The following is a 21,760-nucleotide window of genomic DNA, read 5'->3' on the forward strand; positions in this document are numbered from 1 at the left end:
CCACTAGACGCCTGTGTGACACAGAGAAGAGATTTCGCACAGTTTACAGAGTTTGAGATCGTATCAACGAATTGTCTGCCACTTGTACTGTTCTTACCAGACTGTTGTTAGGTTTTAGGAGTAGTGGGTATGTGATGGCATGCACACAAGATGACTGGGCTCAGGACGCCCCCGCTAGACCACCAGTAAAGGGAATTGTTTGATCATCCAACAAGCACAAGCAGCTCCAATTGTTTTGTTGAGACAGGTGGCACCATCTTTACAGGCCCCTGTGTGTCTCAGAACCAATTCCAGGTGCTTCGCTGAAGGACATTTGGTCTCACCATGCCCATTACAAGAACTGCCTTGGATCCTCACCTACCATCGCTTCTGTTTGCTGTGGTGTCTTGAATAACAAAACTGGACTGCTACGGAGTGGAACCAGGTTGTCTTCAGCGACGAATCCAGGTTTAGTTTGGGCAGTGATGGCGGCCATGTTTTTGTTGAGAGACCTAGGGGGTCGGTGGCTCAATCCTGAGGTTGTATTGGAGGGACCAGAGAAAGAAGCTGCATCACATTTATATGGCTATATGAAACGTGGTCTGTACATTGGGAGAGGGTATATTTATGCTGCTGTCGCCATATATAGCAGCAATGCAGACAGACAAACTAGGTTTTGGTGTGGAAAATATTGCAGTTCTCTTTGGCCTCAGACATTATTCAAAGTCATAAATCTAAAAAAGGGAAACAATACTTGCACATAGTGCGTGCTTCACATTTTGAGCAGAGCATTTCCAGCTCTGCGGCTCATGGTGGATGAGCAGGAAGGCGCTACAGCAGTACCTGTACTGGGGACAAACGAAGTCTAACCAAGGTGAGGCATAGTTTTGTTTAAACCCGTTACAGCGTGCAGCAACAGCACAGAGTAGGACTGACAGTCATAAGCAGCACTTATCCATCATCGTCCAAAAGTATGTTAGCTCCCGCGTGGATGTACTCAGACATGGAATTGACCCTTTTGACTTCTGAGTGTGTAGGCTGGACAAGTGGCCAGAGCTTGCCCAACATGCTTTAGAGGTACTTATGTGCCTTGCTGCCAATATTCTATTAGCAAGGGTGTTCAGCACAGCTGTTGGTGTGATAATTGACTGACACATCTATCTGTCCACAGACAATGTGGATCGCCAGACATTTATAAGAATGAACCAGGCATGGATTTCACCTGACTTCTGTACCCCCATGGGAGATTCCGCTGATTAGCAGGCTGGCAATTTTTTCTCACATATGGCTGAGCGTAGATTTATATCAAAGACCACACTTTGCCCTCAAAGTGCTGATACTGGTGGTGCTGCTGCTCTCCTGCTCCAACTTCCGCCACATATCCTCCTCTTACTTCCCCCCAAATGGAAAATATCAATAGTGAAATTTGGAGGTACAGCTCTCATGTTTCCACAAGGAGCACATTCTGCCCTCAACGTGCTGTTGCTGCTGGTGGTGGTACTGCTGTTCTCCTTCTGCTTCCTCTATATTTTTTCCTCCTCCAACCAAAACGAAAATGTTCTAAAGCACAAGATACAGCTGTAGCTCTACAGAGGAGTAGCAGGCCCCTCCATGACTGTTCTCTTCAACAAGTCGAATTTGTCCTTAGAAAATGTATGAGTTTTGAAACAAGCAGCACACCTGCTGTCTTCTTTGGTGCAATTTTTGGTCTAGGAGAACCAATATGGGCCACCTTTTTGTTTTCAATGACACCCCTGTGCTACAAGTGACCCCTACATCGCTGCACACATTTTTACCAATCTTTGGAAGAGCACAGCGTTTCCCAAATGTGTGGGTGTGTTCCCATGTAATATGGGGGGCTTGGTCTGCATTGGGGCCTTTCTGAAGGGCAAATGAGTGAAACTGATTTTTACTCCCATTGACTTGAATGGGAGTCATAATTGGCTGTTCTGATTCACAATGCTTTTTGGTGAAATCTGCTTAATCCCGACATGAACCAATTATTCCACTAGTCTCTTATCACTCTACTCAATATCTTTTTCTTTGCTTACATCCTGTAACAGAAAGTTTACGGCAGGATAAGGCTTGGAACTGATTGAGAAGAATACTCTTATTGGTAAAAGTCTTGTGCCCAAGAAAATACTGGTTCCTTCTCTACCATTTCCAATATTATTTTACTCTGAATGTACAGAACAGCACCGTCTTAATGTCTCATTAGCCCACCACAAATGATGGATTACATCCAAGGAAATGGTTACATACCAGTTGTACAAAATTATGACAAATGTGTCATGTGCTGTCCTTCAGACCTGCACTAGGCTTAACATGATGTATCTGTTTTAGTCCAGTGTAATTGTTATGATATAATCTTCATATTGTGGTACCAGACAGCTTGTGGTGTTCATCTCATCCATTCTAACACCATCACCTATGGTCTTTCTATGGCAGGGCTTCTCAGTCTTTTTTTTATTGGGACTTCAACATTGGTTGTACTCCATGCCAAAATAACTAAAATCTATTTCCATGTATCCAAAAATGTGTCTTCCCTAACCCAATATAGCATTAAAATAAGCATAAGGCCTCATTCACATGGGCGACAGAGCTGCGCGATTTTGTCACGTTGCTACAATGCTACAGATCACATGTATGTGAAGCCCATGCTTTCCTATGGGTTACTTCACACGTGTGATGTTTTGTGGCATGCAACAACCAACACAAAAACATTGCGGGTTCCGCGACTCGTGAGGTTATGTAGCCCATGTTTCCCTATGGAGCCTTCCTCTGTGTTGCATCGCATCACACAAAAACGCGATTTTACCTTAGAAGTGCTGTCAGCCCCGCCGTGTCTTCTCCCCGGGTCCGGGCACTGTTTCTCTGCATCATCTTCTGGCCGGGGATTGAAAAATCCCCGCCTCCTGGAAGCGCTGGCAGTGATTGGCTGACACTTAGCCAATCACACCCAGCGCTCAATGAACTAATCACAGCCATTCATCGAGTGCTGGTTCTAATTGGCTAAGCATCAGCCAATCACAGCCAGTGCTTCCAGGGGGTGGAGATTTTTCAATCACCCACAGCTGGGGTACTTTACCACTTTAGACCGCGTCACAGTTTGAAAAATGCTGCTCTATCCTATTGTTATTTTAGCATGAAAATCCATATCTACTTTTTTTAACTTAATTTCCAGTTATTTCCAAAATAGGAGACCTTCTCTGATCTTATCTACTCAGGCGTAACCATGTTTTTCACTTTCATAAGTGCCAAAAAGATAAAGGGGGAAGTCGCAATCATTCGAAATACTTCCAGTTTTATTACGTAGAATGTGCACAAACCCTTCATTTGTACTTTTCAATAAAAAGAACTTCATGAAACAAGACAAAATAACTTACGATTATAAGAAACATAACTGTGACAAATCATAAAATTATACATATTAATAGAAAATGTTAAAAACATTGGATGACTTACAATAAAAAAATGTGTATAATAAAAATAAACCATCCAGATATACAGTATGATAAATGCTGTTGGAATCTATATGTGATTACATAGAATTCTGTACATAGTTCCTATGATCTCATGGAAGACATTCATATTCTCCTGTCCCAAAGTGCTTGTTATAGACTACATTTCATAATCTTTTGTATGTACAGTACAGTCTCTTCAATTATCTTGTCCACATACAGTATGACCCACTTACTACCAGATGTGCTCTTTGTAATTTTCTTGGCCCCCCCTTGATCAAAAAAGGTATTACTTAATATTGCGTTTCCTTTATTACGGTTCATTAAAAAAAAAGTGCTCAGTAAAACGTCTGCTACAGGGGATTAAATACATACAGAAATAAATGCTTTCTTTACAGTCTATAGCCTCTTATACCCATTTTACATAATATATCCACAGAAATGTACAATTCAGTTCTCAGCTTCTCACATGTAAACCCTTATTGTGTGCTGCAGCTTCATCAACGCATGGTTCACATGTAAAGTTGGCTATTACATATAGGCGCTATTATAAATATATCTGTTGAGTATGTTATAATCAGAAGGGTCGGTGATCCGGGGATTGTTACGATTGCCAGATTGGAGTCAGGAAGGAATGTTTTCCCTTAAATGGGGAAAATTGGCTTCTACTTCACAGTTTTTTTTTTGCCTTCACCTGGATCAACATTGGGGGGTAATAGGCTGAACTGGATGGACATGTCTTTTTTAGCCTTACATACTATTGTGTACATAAGACCTTGTCTTATATTAATTTTTGCCCCAAAAGAGGCATAGTGTCTTATTTTTGGGGGGTGTCTTATAAGGTCCAGGTCCCTCCTGCTGCTCTCCAGAGCTCCAACACGTTTTTTGCAGTCCTTGGCCGCCCACAGAAGATCACTTCCTGGTTACAGGTTTTATTAATCCCGCCTCCAGGAAGCGATTGCTCTGATTGGCTCTTGAGCGCTGCTCAGCCAATCAATGCAATGGCTGTGATTGGTTCATCGAGCGCTGCATTGATTGGCTGAGGAGCAACCGAAGAACCAATCTCAGCCATCACGTCGTGCAGGCGGGTTTTATGAATTTGCTGAGCCTTGCTAGTCAATGTATTACATTTTTTTTTAATGCAGCTAGGGCTTATTTTGGGGGCAGGGTTTATATTCCAAACCTCCCTGAAAAGTAATGGTAGGGCTTATTTTCAGGGTAGGGCTTATTTTCAGGGGGAAGTGTATGTAGGATGCTGCCTGTAATGGACCAAATATTTCACCACATTAAACACCACTCATTTGTTTTATATAGAACACTTGCATATGTATTTTATCATTATTCCTACTGCATGTACAATATGAAATTAACCCATATAAGGTGTTTTTTGATTAGTAATTGGTATCCTGACCCTATAAATGCCATATATGGAGTATACTGAAAGTTGATTGTACTAACCCTAACCCATGGCAGTCTCCTGGATAACACTAGACTTCTATTCAAGGGATGATTTTGCATCGCTGTAGTATGCGCACATTTTAGCATCCATATTAATGCTGTAATACTCAGACCTCCTGAGGTCCTACTAAACAGGTCTTAGGGTCCCTCAGAATGTCCAGGTATTGTATCCATAATATGGAATATGAAATTTTATGGATGTGTAAAAATGGACTATGGGTGTATCCACACAAGGTGGTAAAGGTACATCAGATGCCACTTACTCTAGGTTTTCACTTATGCTTTCGGAAGAAATTTCAGTACATTATAACTCCAGCAACACTAAAGCTCTGGGAATTTATAGATTTACAAGGATTAAGGGTGAAACGATGCTTTCTGATGAAGGTAGACTGCATGATGACAAAATATACAGTGAGACTATATACTATTTACACCATTATTCAGAAGCAGTAAACCGCTTTGGAGCTGTAAGCAGTCTTTTATAAAAGCTTTTAATTAAACCCTGTGGACGGGTTTATGCAATGAGAATAGGTTGTATAGTTTAACTCTTTCTAACCCAATTTTGGATTCAGGGTTTCCTAATAGGCTTTCTTTTTTTGCTGGCATCTGCTGGCTAAAGCCAGTGTGTGTGCGTGCCAGAGAGGCTCCGACAGCAGAGTGGCTGACAACAGACGGTAAGAGTACCCTGTCGGATGTCTTCTGACATTGGAGCTGTACAAGCTTCAATCAGAATGTAGGAAGACGTCGGACAGTGGATTGGAAAGGGGTAATAGCTTCTTAATTACATTGTGATAATTTTCTTAACAGAGTGGTGAAAAGTAACCTGAGCTTGTATGACCATTAAACAGAACTGACAAGTCTACCTACTGGTAATGTTCAAGCAGCAAAAAGACACAAAACACCTTTTCAGAAGCCCGTACTATTACCATAGTGCAGGAAGTCCAGTATCTTGCTCAATGGAAGCTGTCCTCGCGTAACCCGGCAAAAATAGAGCATGCTGCGGCTTTTTCTCCGCAAGTGGAAACCACAATTAGTTTCTGCTCGTGTGCGGGAACAATCAATTACCCATAGCATGCCATGGGCGGTATTTGCTGCGGATCTGCGGTGCGGACACCCACCACGGATTCCACAGCAAAAATCCGCTCGTGTGCCGGCAGCCTATTGGTGTGTAAGCTGTATGCTCCCGTTACATAGATGCACCAAAGTCTACATGCTAGCAATACGAATGTTTGCATACAAAGAGTATGTATTGCTGTGACCCTGACGAGAGATACAGGAGACATCCATTAGGGGGTGAGTATTGCTGACATCCATCAGTACTTCTGCATCCTGGATTGTTTGGGGGAGATGGCTTAGTTCCTAGATCTGGCGTGGTAGGGGCAGGTAATTAGTCATTATTTTTTTTCATGAGCAATGTAAGCAGAGTTGGGATTGTCCATTTATAAAAAGAGTTGAAGTAGGTGAAAACATTTCAGCCATGTTTGTAGCACATGACAACTATTTTTGCAGGCTTTCCTATTTTCTGACAGTTCCCAGTTTTTAGATTTGTGGTTTCCTACAAGCAAGTGCTATGTTTGTATAGTGCAGGCATTGTTTTCTCCACACGGCTAACCTGTAACAGGCAGATCAGACATAGAGTACCATATATCAGGTTTCGGTGATCATGCTCCACCACTTGTAACTTGCATCCAATTCCCCTACCTCTGTATGCTGATTTCGTGCATTTGGCACAAATTCAATCAACTCTGCACCATTTTTGACAACCCAAAACAATTTGTCAAAGTGCTACATTGTTGCTCTGCTGGAAGCTACATTTTATTTCGAAGGACCGTTTCTGTGATCTCTAATATGAATCATAAACTTATTAATTAATTTGATGATTTCCATGTTTGAAGCTGAGAGTTCTACAGTTTGTACAATTTTCATGGATGATCTTTCTTTATATTGTAAATTCTTACAATTCAAAATGTAATTTTCCAGTTTCTTATTTTTCCCCTTGAATATAAAATTAAAGTATTTACACGGATTGATCTGTACAATCCTTCTTTGTAAAGTCTTTTGTCTTAAATGGATTATCATTGATGTAAATGACATCTTCATCCCTCTGTGTAAACAGATGAGAGTTGGCTAGGACAGCGATCGATTGCATTAATTTGCAAAAAACTAGTGTCTTCTAAATTATTCCGCTGCGGCTCTCCAAAAAGGCCAGCTGATCCATTTGGGAAGTCGTAAACTGAAACGAAAAAAACATAGAAAGAGCAAAAAATAATGAATATATGTTTTTATAGAAATGTATAGTATATTATATGTGCAGTATGTGACTACAAACAACTTGCCATAAATCAATAGTAGAAGCAAATAAAAGAAACTTTGTAATGTATCTTGGTAGAGATCTCTATTTATTGGGCTCCTTTAGCATGCTTCCCTTCACTGATCACTCATGTAAGAGGGGCTATTGTATTGCAGCTTCACTGAATGGCCAACTTTCAGTTGCCCATAGAAGTCTATGAAGAGGAAAGGAAGGAGGGAGCTGGTGCAGCAAATTAGCTACTATGTCATCTTCAATACAAGGCAGAGAAAAGAGGAGATCATGCTCCTCTGTCTCTGTCCGAAGCACACCCTCGGAAGTAGTCCTGAGCAATGTAGCAGTGAGTCAATTTATTTTATACTGGTACTGACTTCTACCTCTTGTTTTTTTTGTACCTTCTACTGGAACAACCTTGCAGTATAATAGGCCGAAGTGGATGGACATGTGACTTTTCAGCCTTACATAGAATGTTGGTGTGTTACAATGTTAACCTTCAGCATTCCGAATTTTTGTTGGCTTCAGGGATAAAATCTCCTAATATTCTTGGTGTTATCTGAATGGAACTGCACTGATAGTTTGCATTCTGAGAAGTGTGGTGTGGGGGCAGCTCAGTGGCTAGTATTGTCACCGATTTGGGGTCCTGTACTCCAGTTTGTGTCTCTGCTGTTCGAGATATATTATAAGAGGCAAAATTTATTTATTTATATATATATATATATATATATATATATGTGTGTATATATACCGGGTCATCGGATACCAAGACTTGCCGTACTCCAGGTTTAGACCGCAGTCTTTCAGTTAAGTACACCTAAGCTAAAATGCCTGTTAACAAGCTCTGTTTTAAGGCCCATTTAGACAGGACAAGTGTTGGGCAAACGATGCCCGACACTTGTCCCCGCACATGCACGCTGTGAAGCTGCTGCACGGGAGCTAGTATCGCTGGCTCATAGCGGGACGGCTGCAGGAGATTTCACTCCTCGTGCTCCCCCGCCCCTCTTCATTGGCATAACACAGCGGCCGTTCAGCGATCTACTAATGCATGGACGATGAGCTGGTCGCTAATCTATCAGTGTAAATAACAGCAGTTCAGTACTGAACGGCCGCTATATTATGTCAATGGAAGGGGGCGGGGGTGCGCGAGGAGTGAAATCTCCTGCAGCCCCCCTGCTGGCCACTCTATGAGCGAGCCAGCACTACTAGCTCCCGTGCAACAGCACAAGAGGGAGGACACACAGGGACGAGTGTCGGGCATCGTTGGCCCGACATTCGTCTTCTGTGAATGGACCCTTAGATAACTCGGAGCATTGTAATTGTAAATCTGGACTATAAAACTAGTAACTCAGAAAATTCTCTTTTTTTCAAAATTGAACCAGAGTAAAAATAAATCCACAGACGTAATGCTAAGTTATATCTTGTACCTGTAATACCAGAGTGAGACGCGAATGCCCTATGAAATACATCAAAGTCGGTTTTGTTTCCACAACCATGTGGCAAACAGTCTTCGAATGGAGGCACCATGTTGCATGCATTTCCATGCTGCATGTTTCTCTGAGGATCGTTGTAATTTGGAGGACAAAACGTCTGCAGTTGGCCATAAAATCCTAAAGAAACAAAAACAAAAGACTTACCGTTAACACCCGGGATTAAATATAGATATATATGAATCTGTCACATTTCTTTCTTGTTTACACCACTCCTCTCGCCAGGCTAAAGGTTATAAAATGTTGGCACATATGGCGTCTACAGATGTGGGAAAGTTTAACTTGAATGAGACAACTTTCTGAGAAAAGATATCTTACGCCATTGAAATGCTATTGTTATTTTTTACAAAAGCCATTGAAAAGTAATTGAAAGAGCAAATAAACTATGGCACAGTGTTATCTTATTGAGATAAGTCAAATTAAACTTTGCTACATCTATACTGTAGGGTTCAGCACTAGCACCAACCTCATTGGTCTAAACTGAGATTTACAAGTCCCTCAGTGGTCTTTCCTTTTAAAAACCACAGCAGGCATCAGCTTGTTCTCAGAGGCCAGTAAAAGCAGGAGCAATGTGAGTTTGTGGCGGGATGGGGGTATTAGAGCGGGTATAACATTCCACTGGACACTGGAAACAGTGCAGGGTATTACCAGGGACTATATACAGTACATTGATACTCACAGGTTTCTAGAGGACATACATTAATATGGAGTGTGACATAGGATGGAGATTAGAGTTTAGCGAACATACTCTGCCGAGCTTGATGCTCGTTCGAGTATTAGCGTACTCGATGGTGCTCGTTACTCGAACCAGCATCAAGCCGTGTTCGACCCCACTAGAGAGTTAGGGAGAGAAACCCGGCGTCCCACATACAAAAATGCTCTAGTCTCCCATTGAAGTCAATGGCGTTCGTTACTCGAGTAGAGCTCACAAATTTTACGAAAAGCTCGACTCGAATAACGCGGACCCGAGCATTTGGGTGCTCGCTCATCTCTAATGGAGATGCATATTTCGGTAAGGGTGCTTTCAAATGGAATGAATATTTACGCAACACTGATGTGGAATTTGCCACCGTGAGGAAACTTCCGCACCAAAACCTGCATGGATAATATGCGGATTTGGATGCGGAGTTGAAAATGGCAGAATTCTGCCAGCTATTCCACATCAAAACCTGCATTTAGGCAAATGTAGTCCTAAGCTCTCGCTCGCGACCTGAAGGTTGTGAGTTCAATCCCTGCATGGTTCCGGTAGCCGGCCTAAAGTTGACTCGGACTTCCATCCTTCCGAGATCGGTAAAATAAGTACACAGCTTGGTGGGGGGTAATAGATTTAAAAAAAAACCAAAACCTGAAAGCGGTGTGGAATAAGTTGGTGCTATACAAATAACAAGATTTTATTTTTTATATGGAATTTGGTGCGGAATTTTCTGCATTTCATGTTGTAAAATATTCCAGGTACCCACCGATCTGCATGAAACTTTTACAATACATCTGCATACCTTTTTGATTTCATTCTGAGTCATAGGGAGTTTGACAGTAAAAATGAAAGTCATGGCATGCTCCACCAGATGCCCTATATATGAAGAATAGGTGATGCCTCCCTACAGCAGTGCAGTCAGTGTATGAGCTGCACCTCAATTGTTGGGCTTTAAGAAAAACTCATTCATGCAACTGCAACGTGGACCTTTTGGAGTTGAAAACAACCTTATTTTTGCTCTGTATCAGTGCGGCATTATGTGATAACATTATGTATACTTTTCAGGACAGCAAAATAGGAACAGGACTGTATATTTAGAGGTCCGTTATCAAACGTAAAATGTATCTAAAATCACAGATATTCAGTCACTGAAAGGGTAAACGAAGGAAAAATGAGACATCATTTTCTTTGAATTTGTCACAAAAACATATGTGTTGTATTAAGTCAGCATTTCTTAAAGAGCCGCAGGACGTAAATTGGTGAGCAAGCATACATGACTCGGCTATACAGTTTAGGAGCTCTATAGTATTCGTGCCAAGATGTTTATCACAGTTTCCAAGAATTACTTTATCACATTCTCAGTTTCTCATGATTCGCATTTAGTACTTTAAATGTGGACTTTGAATCAACAAGCGTCGAATTCCACCGAAAGGGGAAATTAATCATCCTTAAGTTTTTGTGCCGAAGCTTCTGAACCAGCAATCAGAATAAACGTATACAACCTGTTACTTCCCAGCTGTTGATGGGCTCTATTCAGTAGAACAACTTAAAAGCTGCCTAGAAACGACTGGCAGGGCGTGCGGACAATAAGGACGAAAAATCCTGCAGCGCTTCCACATCCAAAAACCCCATCAAATTCGGCTCGGATCCGCGGAGGATTTCAGCCAGCGCTGCACTCTTCCCACCTTCCTATACTGCGCACCGCTGTACCCAGCGCACAGCGGCAGCTGCTACTGAGCATCGCCTCCGCACTGATGTAGAAGTGGACCAGTGCATCACATGAGCACCGTGGCAGCACTCAGTAGCGGTTGCCGGTGTGCGCTGCGTTCTGCATACAGCAACGCACACAATATTGGGAGGTGACAGCAGCGCAGCATATACTGAAATCAGCTTGACAGGCCCTTGTGATGTGCAAATGCTGCGGATTTTGCTGCTTAATTTTATGCTGCTGAAATCCGCAGCATTTCCGCTGAGTATGGACATACCCTAAGGCTAGGGCTACACTGCAATGTGTGGGATGACCCATAGATTGCAGTGTAGCACTGCAGCATAATAGACAATGTCAATGGTGTCGCACTATGACCTAATGTGACTGCGATGCCACAGTTTAAAAAAAAATCCTACTTGGCTGGATTTTGTTTGCAGGTCACAAGTCGCAAGCAAGGTTTCAATCACTGACATCAATCTAAGTCGCTTTCAACTGCTACTTTTATGCGATTAAGGCAGCATCCACACGGGGGCGACAACAATATCACTGCTATGTGCACACGATTTTATAGCGTCAGTGATGCTTTTTTTCTTGGGAAAAATATAACATTGCATCGCTGCTACCTGCGATTTTTTTTGTAGCGAGAAAGTTAATAGGACTTCCTAATGTTAAAAAAAAAAACGCATCGCACAACAATCACAAGTTCATGCGATGCGATAACAAGGAGGCTCCATAGGGAAACATGGGCTACAAAGAAGGAAAAAAAAATCGGAAATCGCAGCTGTATAGAACATGCCATGATTTTGTAGTCTCGCAATGTCGCAGGCTACAAAACATGGCTCGTGTGGAAGAGCACATAGGAAAGCCTGGGCACCACATACATGCGATTTGTAGTGATGTCGTGTGGAAGCCGCTTTAGCCATTTATTTTTTAACAGCCAAATCATATTATGACAGCAAATTGCAGACAAGTTGCGGAAATCTTTGTGCCATGTTACTTCTCTGCTACAGATGTCGCTGTGTAACCCTCGCCTAACAGCTCCACTGTTTCTAATGAAATCCAGTGCCTTACTATATAATTGGATTGTCTAGGGGAGTTCCATCGTTGATTATTCAGCATGTAGACTCTAGTAGCAGTCATTTATATTCATTACCTATTATTATTTATTTGCTATTTAATTGTTTCTTCTTTACTGAATCTGCAGGACTTCGTTATAAACTCCCCAGCTACTACCCAGGCTGCTACTGGCTGAGCTTTATAAATATTTTATTCAGACATGAATACCTGATGCGAATGTTACTCGGGGTATTTAGATATTCATGTATTGGTCAGCAGAGTTATCCTAGAAATGCATGTGGGACAATAAACTCTATACTCCAAGTACCAAACTGAGATCTGACATATGGGGATTTTCTTTTCTAAACAGCAACAAAAGTAGTAAATATGAGGCGCTGTTCGCGGTTCATTTCTCCCTGATGATTAATGTAGGCTTCCAGCATATATGCTGAATGTAACTATAGCCCTGTGGACCTGACAGATGACAAGAGTCCCTTACTGTATAGGAAAACGTAGAATGCTGCACTTTCCTATACAAACACCACACAGTATACTGTATATTTTCTTGTACAATGGGCGAAGTATGTCTATAGCAATGCCTATATCTATGGCCGGCATCAGCACCCAGTAAGCCTGGGGAGGTACGTTGCCAACTGCGCCTAGGGGCATTGTTATGCACAGCCTATGTATCTTCAATACAGCTCCCGTCTCCTCCTCTCCAACACCTCAGAGAAGAAGGAACCAGGAGAAGTTGATAGGGGAGGAGAATTGAAGATACACAGGAGGCTGGCCCATGCGTGCCATGTGGAGAGCAGGTGATGACAGATCTAATAACTTTGGGAGCAAGGAGCACATTATAGTTGTAATAACAGTGCAGTCAGAAAACAAGGGTGGAGGGAGGCACAATGGGGGCTAGTTACTGCGTAGGGGCCACAGAAGGCGATAAGTACTGTGTGCATTGGACCACAGAGGGAGTCATTACTGCAGGGGGTGCATAATTAAAGCAAATTACAACGTGGGGCCACAATGGGGGCTAATTACTGGGTAGGGGCACTTTTACTGTGTAGAAAGCAATTAAGCTTTGTGGGGGTAGCACAGGATGGGGAAAATGTGCAGAGATGAGTCATGCATGGAAGAAGTCTTCATGGCAGTCTGGGCCCAAACCGAGGAGAAAAGACATTCAAAGCGACCTTCCAGTCGGAGACAAATTAGGATTGCCGCATCGCCATCGCTTGGACAACACTGGACAATTTAAGTAATGTCTTGCACACTGTGTATTAATATGCATAATTCATGTATTAAGTAGTCAGAGAAGAGGTGCAGCCATCTTTGTTGGTCCAGTACCGAAGGGTAACTTCAATTTCCGGAGGCACAGTATATGTTATCATTAATTTCATGGAGCATAGTGTTTCATTTCGAGGGGTACAGTTTATTACTCCTTTCTGGGGCACAGAAAAAAGATTACTTATTTCAATGGCATAGTGAGTAGCACTATTTTCAGGTTACAGATGCCTGGACTACAAAATCTGCAGAGGCATGACATAGCTGGAAGAAGTCATAAAGGCCTGGACCAGATGGAGAAGAAAAGGAACGCGTCCAGAGGATGTCACCTGTGAATCACTCAATGTTATGTTGTGTTGTGTTAAACCAATCTTGTGTATTCCTTCTCTGACTGCATTACCACATCAGTATTGTATTCACTTGTAAGGGATGCAGCATTCTAGTTTATGAAACTCGAAGCCTATCCTTTGCATTGTTCAGCTGTACTTTCCCATGGTAAAAACTTCTATACGACACAAAGAGTTGCCAATAATGCAATTAAAACAAATCTCTGTAAAATGCTATTTTCATATTCCCTGCTGGGTACTAGTTCCAGGACCTATCAGTGTAATAAAGCGCTTGGTTTACCCCATTCACTCCAATTATAATTCAGAGTGACAGATGCCTATGGTGGTTGTTCCTTTTTAAATCCAGGGTCGATCTAGAAGAGACTTGTGCTGTAGTTAAGACTCTGAAGAGCAAATACAAAATATTTTCTCTTGAAAAAAAACCTTTTACACAAAACAGGTAAATGTAATATAAAGCCGAGTTCCACCAACGCCTTATAAAACCACAAAGTGAATAGTTTATACAAGAGTTACTGCTAAATCTTTAATATGCTTTGATGATTAAAGATAAATCACTCTGTGGTTCGGTAAATAATGCTTGCACAGTAACGTCCAGCACCCTTTGATCTGACGCTTTCCTTAATCAGGAAATATTCAAATATCGCAGTCATTAGGTTGAAAAATTACTTCTACAGATTTTACAAAAAGTGTCACATAGAAATGGGAAAAAAGTGTATGTAAAAGTCCAAGTATTCAGAAAATACACAGTTTACATTAAAATGTTATGAAAAACATTATAGCCAACTGATGGTTATCAATAGAGATGAACGAGCATGCTCGTCCGAGCGTTAGCATACTCGAAAGTACTCGTCACTCAAGCGAACACCACTAGGTGCTGCGAGAGAGAGAGAGATATCCCCTATGCCGAGCATGGGGCACCTTAAAAAATGCTTGAGTGTCCCATTGACTTCATTACAAAAAGCTTGGCTTGAGTAACGAGCACCCGAGCATTTTGGTGCTCGCTCATCTCTAGTTATCAATTAAAATAAATATAAAGGAACAACCTTGAACCTTTCCATTTGAAAGAAAAAGTAATACATAAAATAATGTAACCATTATGAAGCACCATTATTGCCTATAAGGTATGGTTCACAGCACATTGTGTGGTATACATTATCTCTTTGTAGACTGTTGTATTAAAAACCCTACTGGAAGTACGGGTCAATCATATCAAAAGCATCCTCCTCTTGCACATTTCGTTGGGGAGGTCTGTGTGTGCTTGGGTTTATACATAAGACCATTTTCTCGACACATACACTGAACATGGTGTGAACCTAATCAATTTTCATATATTCTTCGTTTGTGACCTTCCTGAGGATACAGGACAGTATATTTCTTTACATTTTCACAGAATTAACACAATTGATAGTAACTTATTTGGAATGTTAAATGAAGAATTTAAAATCTAGATAATATTGCCTTCTTCCTGCTTTATTGGTTTAAGTTTGTTTTCCCATTTAAAGGGATGTAACATTTATCAATATTGGAGGTATCTTGTGTGTTCTGTTACCTTATCTCACCCTGGACCTGTAACCATATTGTACCCTACTTTAAGACCCTGCTTCAGAGTATGTTACTGCTGCATTGATATGCTACTGTTTATCCTGTTACAACCCAAGGTATTGAATGATATGCTCAACCCCGTAAGAATCTGATTTTACTGCCCTTTTTTTTTTTCTTTAGCTAACAAAATTATTTTTTGCAGTGCTTTTTTCCCGTGACACATAGGGCTATTTTTCATATCTTTTTTTCACTGAATGTATTTTCAGATTTTATTCTTATTAGGAGTTAAAGCTGGAAAAATTATTGTTTTTCCAATTTAGTTGTTTTTAAATTAGTATTTTTACACTATAATACGGGGTGCATATGCTTTTGGTTGGCGTCGGCGGCCGGTCATTTTTATATATGTTTTTATACACACACATAATATATTTATACTTATTATATATTTCCTTATTCTGCTCTATATTTTTTTTTAAACTTATTATTGGAACCATTTTTATTTTTTTTACACCGATGACATCAAATAATACCTCTGAGGGTCATGTCATTCACATAGGAGCCCAGTTACAGGGGAAAACATCCCCTAGTAGTGACAATAGTCACTAACAGAGCTGATATGGGTCTGCTAGGATCCTGCAGCTCTGCTTTGGCAGAGGGGATCCAGCAGTCACGTGATCACAGAGTCGAATAGCTTCCGCTTTTTCTCTTCACTACATACTGAGCACTGTGTAGCCTGCAAGAGAGAACACAAAAGCAGTTAAAACACTCCTTGCCTTCTCCTTCAGGTCCTAGGTTCTTGTGATTAATAGCAGAGGAACCGACCTGCCCCTGCTAGATTGCAGGAACAGGAACTTTAATCCCGCACCATATTTTTACCATCGGCTGGGAATAAAGCCCAGGAGCAAGTGCCATAAATTTACAGTGCCTGGTCTTAAGGGGTTAAACTTCTGTCCCCTACTATTTCCAACCACATTGCTGTGCTTAATCTCCACCTGTAACTTGCTCTTAATGCCTTTTACTGTACAGTTATTCAATGCTTTGCCAACTTTGGAAGAAGCAATAAAAATCAAAATTACAAAAAAAAGAGACAAAATCGCAATGTAACACAATTCCGTATCGTGTTTTACTCAACTAGCGAACTCCATAAATGTATTAGCAAACATATTGTCCAGGAATGTAATCTCATCGTATAAGAGATCTAAAGCATGGCTCGTAGTAAAGAATATAATAGTGGAACGCGGGAAGACTTTTTCCTATCAAACACTCCCCAGATATCGTATTTTATAAGGTGACATTTTTATTATTTCTAACAATATTTGCAAAAGCAATTAATATCACACTGTAGGACTTAGATTTTACAGCACAATGTGTTTATAACATGCGGCGTACTATATTTATACAGTCCGAATTCCAGATGACGAGGTCGGTCTACGTCTCGTCACCAATTATAGCGGAAATGATTTGAAACTATATCAAAACCGTATCAGATTTGATAGGATCTTTACTGCACATAAAATAAAGTTATATGTTACTACGGCTCCGGTTTATGGATGGAATGTAATTTATGGCCTGTAATAGTCGCTGAAAATTTTTTTTCTTGCTACTTAATATTGGAGCCCTTTATAGCCAAACATATTATACCGCTTCCAGAGCTTTGCTTTTTCTCTCCCGCAGGAAATCTGCAGCTGTATAATACCTATACTTGATAGAGTGGTTAGTCTATCTTGGACGCGTTTCATAGTTTCCTTTAAAGAATTAACACTTCCAGATTTCTATGAGATTGTAAGGAGCGCAGCCTTCCAGTAGGGAAGTACTTGCGACTTCTTCCTGTTAGCTAAGTACACTGGCTGCAAAGAGCTTCTTTTTATTTCCTGGGTACAGCCAATTTAAACTGAGTTGACAGGTTGCAGATAAAATGTCACCATTGTTTGGCAACGGTGGTGAAAATTTAATAGGTACAATTACAGCTGTTTAAATGACTAGTATTATTCCAAACTACGAGGCCAGTGAGCGCAGCCCAATGGTTTTCCACTACAGATTACGGCACATAGGAAAGGAAGAATACATGCGCCTGAGTTTCATAATGATCCCACTATATGGGAACAAGGTATTTTTTGTTCTGAATCGTAAAATAATGACAGACTTGTCTTCTGGCACCATGTAATTGTCGCAGGCCATGATTTGTGAATTTTTTTTTTTATACAGTATTAGACAAAAATAACTTTTTTTCCAAAAAATTCCAATAATAATTCAGAAATATAAATTATGCAACATGCATGTCGGCAATCTGAGATGGTAACTGAATTAATCACGGCCTGTGCCACCTTTAGCAGCAAGACTTGCAATCCCAAAGGCTTATATAAGTTTCAAAGACTCTATTGTGACAGCCAAAATGGAGAAGACTTGGATACAATGAGAAAGAGACTGGATATAGAAGAATAGAAGAGTAGAATGTTGGAAGCCTCTGCTGTCTGACAGCAACTGCATTTTTTATGTCACATTGGAACAAATGACATCGATGATCCCAAGGCCATTTGGGATAATTGTTAAGGACGGAAGAGTCACGTTGAACACAGTAAATCTGGCGATGGGAAATACAGCTTAGCTCAGTAGGCACATCATACCACTAATCCAGTGTAGTTTGGTGGTGGTAATGTCACGGGGTTGCCATTTCTTCGTTTGCTCATAAGCTAAACTCATGATCATAACAGTACTTAGAAAATTCAGAAATACGAAGATAAGTCTACAACTGAATGGGTAAGGGGAAACAAATTTGAACTTATGGATTGAGATAGTAAAAGTCTTAGCTAGAACTAGGGCTATGCAATTAATCAAATTAGTTTGAATAATCGTCATTTTGTGGAGTCATAATTCTAATTTTCATCAGAATAGTGAAATCGAGATTAACCCTTCCCCTTGTGGGTGGGGCTAGTATCAGGCTGGGGGTGCGTGAAGAATACCAGGGAGAGGGGCTGTGATGACTGTGGGGAGGACAGCATATGTGGGCTGTGATGAGGTGTGTGCATAGTGCATGGTGGGTTGGGATGACTGTGGGTTATGGAACCCAATCCTTCATGTGTATAGAACTAAAGTTCATAGTCCATTCTTTTATATAAGGGAATAACATACCTAGCTAGTTTACCAACAAAAAAGAATATTGAAAAAAACTAAATTAAGATTAAAATTGAAAATCAATAGGAGATTGGCCAAAAACTAAAATTTCAGTTTTATTCAAATTGCCCAGCCCTAGGTAGAGCTCAATAAAATATGTTTTCCTGCATGAAGTGCTGATTTCCTGCCTGCCATACCTATCAATGTGAAGAAGGGTGGCCATCAGTGCTATGAGATCATGTCTGTGTTATTGGGGCGCCTAGACAGCACTACTAACGGGTACTCTGGTGGCACTGTTAAAAAAGAATGTACTGCAAGTCTCATTTTATATTGAAGTTCAGTTTCTACTGCTTCTTGAGGATGCTGCAGTCTGAATTTGGTTTAAAGAACATGAATCTATGCATACAAACTACTTTTTGAGAAAGGTTCAAGCTGTTTTTATGTCATGGGGAATGTTTTTTTATGGCACACATTAGGACGATTAATACCAATTGGGCATTGTTTAACCCTGTGCAATACAATTATGGATTCAGGGTTTCCTAGGAGACTATCTCTTTCTGCCATTATACAATGGCGCCATCTGCTAGCTAGAGCCAGTACTGCGGTATGGGACATGCTGGAGAGGCCCCCAACAACAGAACGGCCAGTAAAATACAGTAAAAATACCCTGCCGGACGTCTTCCGACATCGGAGCTGTACAGCTTTCCGTCAGAATGTCTTCAGACGTCCGACAGTGGATTGGAAAGGGTTAAATACTACAGTCTTCCTGAGTATTGTCATTGGCCATATACATACCTTTATGACCACATGATGGCCATCTTCTACTGGCCGTTTCCAACAGGATCACACATCATGATTCTAAGCGCCAGTCATCTCAAGCTGGCGCCATGAACATGATGATGAATGATTTCTTTTCTTGTCCTCTGTCCGTAATAAAACCTTGGACATCTTTCCTCCACAGTTCTGTTCTCGCTGCCCTTGTTACAATGTATTCCTATCACCCTCATACTTTCACATAACGTTTTGCGATGTCTAAACCTTCGCTGTAGAATACGTTCATTTTGGAATGTAACACTGGAATAACATTAATGACTGTAAATTGAAAAGCAAATATTACACTGAAAATGTGAAAGCTAAAAATGTATTAACCTGGAATTCATGCCATTTCGTAAAAACAATATTTTTGCACAAACACAGTATATTTATCTTCAAATTAAAATCACTTTGCGCAATCCTCGCACTTTAAATATAGCTCACTGCCCGGATTCATACTTCATTCTTTGTAATGTATTAACCCTTTTGAGAACCAAGGGACATATTCGTCCCATAGTTTAAAATGATGTCAAATATGGTCCAGAAAGGGTTAATAAAGTATTATAAGGTATCTGGAAATAAACCCACAAAAAAACTATATGTTCTGTAACTATTGTTTAATTCAAATACATCAACAACACAACGGTTTTTTCCTACTTTTTGGAACGGCGTCTATTATGAACCTGACTAATATTGTAAGGCCTGTAGCAATAGATTTTGTTCCAGACTAATAAGTAAGAAAAATAAGTATTTCATCAATTCTTCATATTTAAAAAACATTGCTTAAAAATAGGTAAAAAAAAAACCAATGCAAAGGTGGTTGAAATGGATCTTGGCATCAATTTAAGCAACCACCTATACCGTACCCAATGAGAATCCTAGCACAGTCTAAATGAGATACCAGTTCACCAATCAAACTCAATGCATATTACACAAATGGCTACCGTACGTCTGATGACTTGCAGAACATCTTTCCATAACTACAGCATTCTGCAACATAAGGGGCCAACTTATTCCGTGATGCTTCCAGGTAATTTATTTATTACCCCCCCAGCAAGCCGGGTTCTCATTTTACTGACTTCAGAAGGATGGAAGGCTGAGCCAACCTTGAGCCGGTTGCCTGAACCATGTGGGGATTGAACTTGCAACCTTCAGGTTGTGAGTGAGAGACACACGAAGCCCCTATAAGCAAAAATCTAATTACTATAAAAAGTATCAAGGAGTGATTCCCTATTGAGATGTTAATTATTACTGTTTGACTCAGTCCTATACAAGGCAGGAAGCGATCATGGTAGTTAGCCTGAACATTGGACCAGCACTATACTGATATACAGAGGGGATTTCATATAATTGCATGTACACACCATAGCTTCACAAATGGCATTTTACTGTAATAAATGCACTCATTAAGGAGTCCCGGCGCTCCTTTTCTTATATTTGGATGAATGATGTCTGCATATAACTGTATATAATTACCATGGAAAATATGAGTAACAGCATGACTGAAGAAAAGTGATGAATCACAAAAGCAATTTTACACACAGCATATACAATAATACTTGAAAGGCACATATATTTCCAGCCACAGAAAGGACACTCATGTTTATAATGTGATGGAAGATGAAAGGTATGAGAAATATGAGAAATTTCATTGTGGGAACCGATTAAATCACAGAAATTCCATAGGATATGAAGAGTAGTGAGACATTTCTGAGCGAACATGGTAATAGTGGTTACCAGACACGTGAAATGGCTGTACGATGACAGCAGGAATATGAGCTAATACTCTACAACTAGAACTGCCTAAAATATTTGTGCATTAACTACCGTATAAAGATAAACGAGAAAAAAAGATTAAGCTGAAGACAAAAAGGAAATTACTTTTCTTTACATTTCTTGTTTTAGTGTCTAAATGAATTAGGTGGTAAAGCATAATGTTCCTATCAACAAGGTATCGGAGTGCGATTGACATCCAGAAAGGCAAATGTACAAGTAGCATACTAAAACACTCCAAAACTTCATAGAATGTATGAAGACATACAAAAGGGTCTACACCAGACTTGTCTGCTTTATCGAGGCATTACTTCAGCCTGTTAGACCTTCCTCATACCTGTTGAATGGTCTTCAAGCATTAAAAAGGAGATTAAAGATCTTGTTAGATTGTGCTCCTGGACGTGTCGTACTACGAAGTTCCAGGAGCACACCTTCACAGGTATGGGATAACTGAGCTGGCTGGGTGTTGAATTTCTCCAGCCAGCCAATTCCCAATGGTCTGATGCACGTATATACCAGCCGCTCTGCCTAGAGGATGCTGGTTTCCCAATACCCTGGTGTTTGCTATCATGCATGGTGTTCTGTATGGTGTTGGACAGTGACGTATTCTGTGTGTCTGTGCAGGTGGCTGGATATGGTGTATGAATAGTCCTGTTCTGTGTGGTATGCATTTATTGGTGTGTTGGTGTGAACTGTGTCCTGTCCTGCTTGGTTTGTTTACCATTTAGGGCTAGTTAGGACCTTA

At 40.6% G+C, this 21,760-nt stretch overlaps 1 protein-coding gene across 2 annotated transcripts in view; it reads right to left on the minus strand.

The window, feature by feature from the left end:
• Nucleotides 1–3,262: 3,262 nt before the first annotated feature.
• GLIS3 (GLIS family zinc finger 3) overlaps nt 3,263–21,760 on the minus strand; it is a 294,182-nt gene continuing 275,684 nt past the window's right edge. For both annotated transcript variants that reach the window (XM_066604233.1, XM_066604234.1), the window contains 2 exons: nt 8,628–8,810; nt 3,263–7,131 (listed from right to left, as the gene is read on the minus strand). In XM_066604233.1, coding sequence (XP_066460330.1) covers nt 6,995–7,131; nt 8,628–8,810 — 320 coding nt within the window. In that variant the 3' untranslated portion in view covers nt 3,263–6,994. The remainder of the gene's footprint in view (nt 7,132–8,627; nt 8,811–21,760) is intronic.

Source organism: Eleutherodactylus coqui, chromosome 5 (genome assembly GCF_035609145.1).
Source record: "Eleutherodactylus coqui strain aEleCoq1 chromosome 5, aEleCoq1.hap1, whole genome shotgun sequence".
In the NCBI taxonomy this organism is placed as follows: Eukaryota; Metazoa; Chordata; class Amphibia; order Anura; family Eleutherodactylidae; genus Eleutherodactylus; species Eleutherodactylus coqui.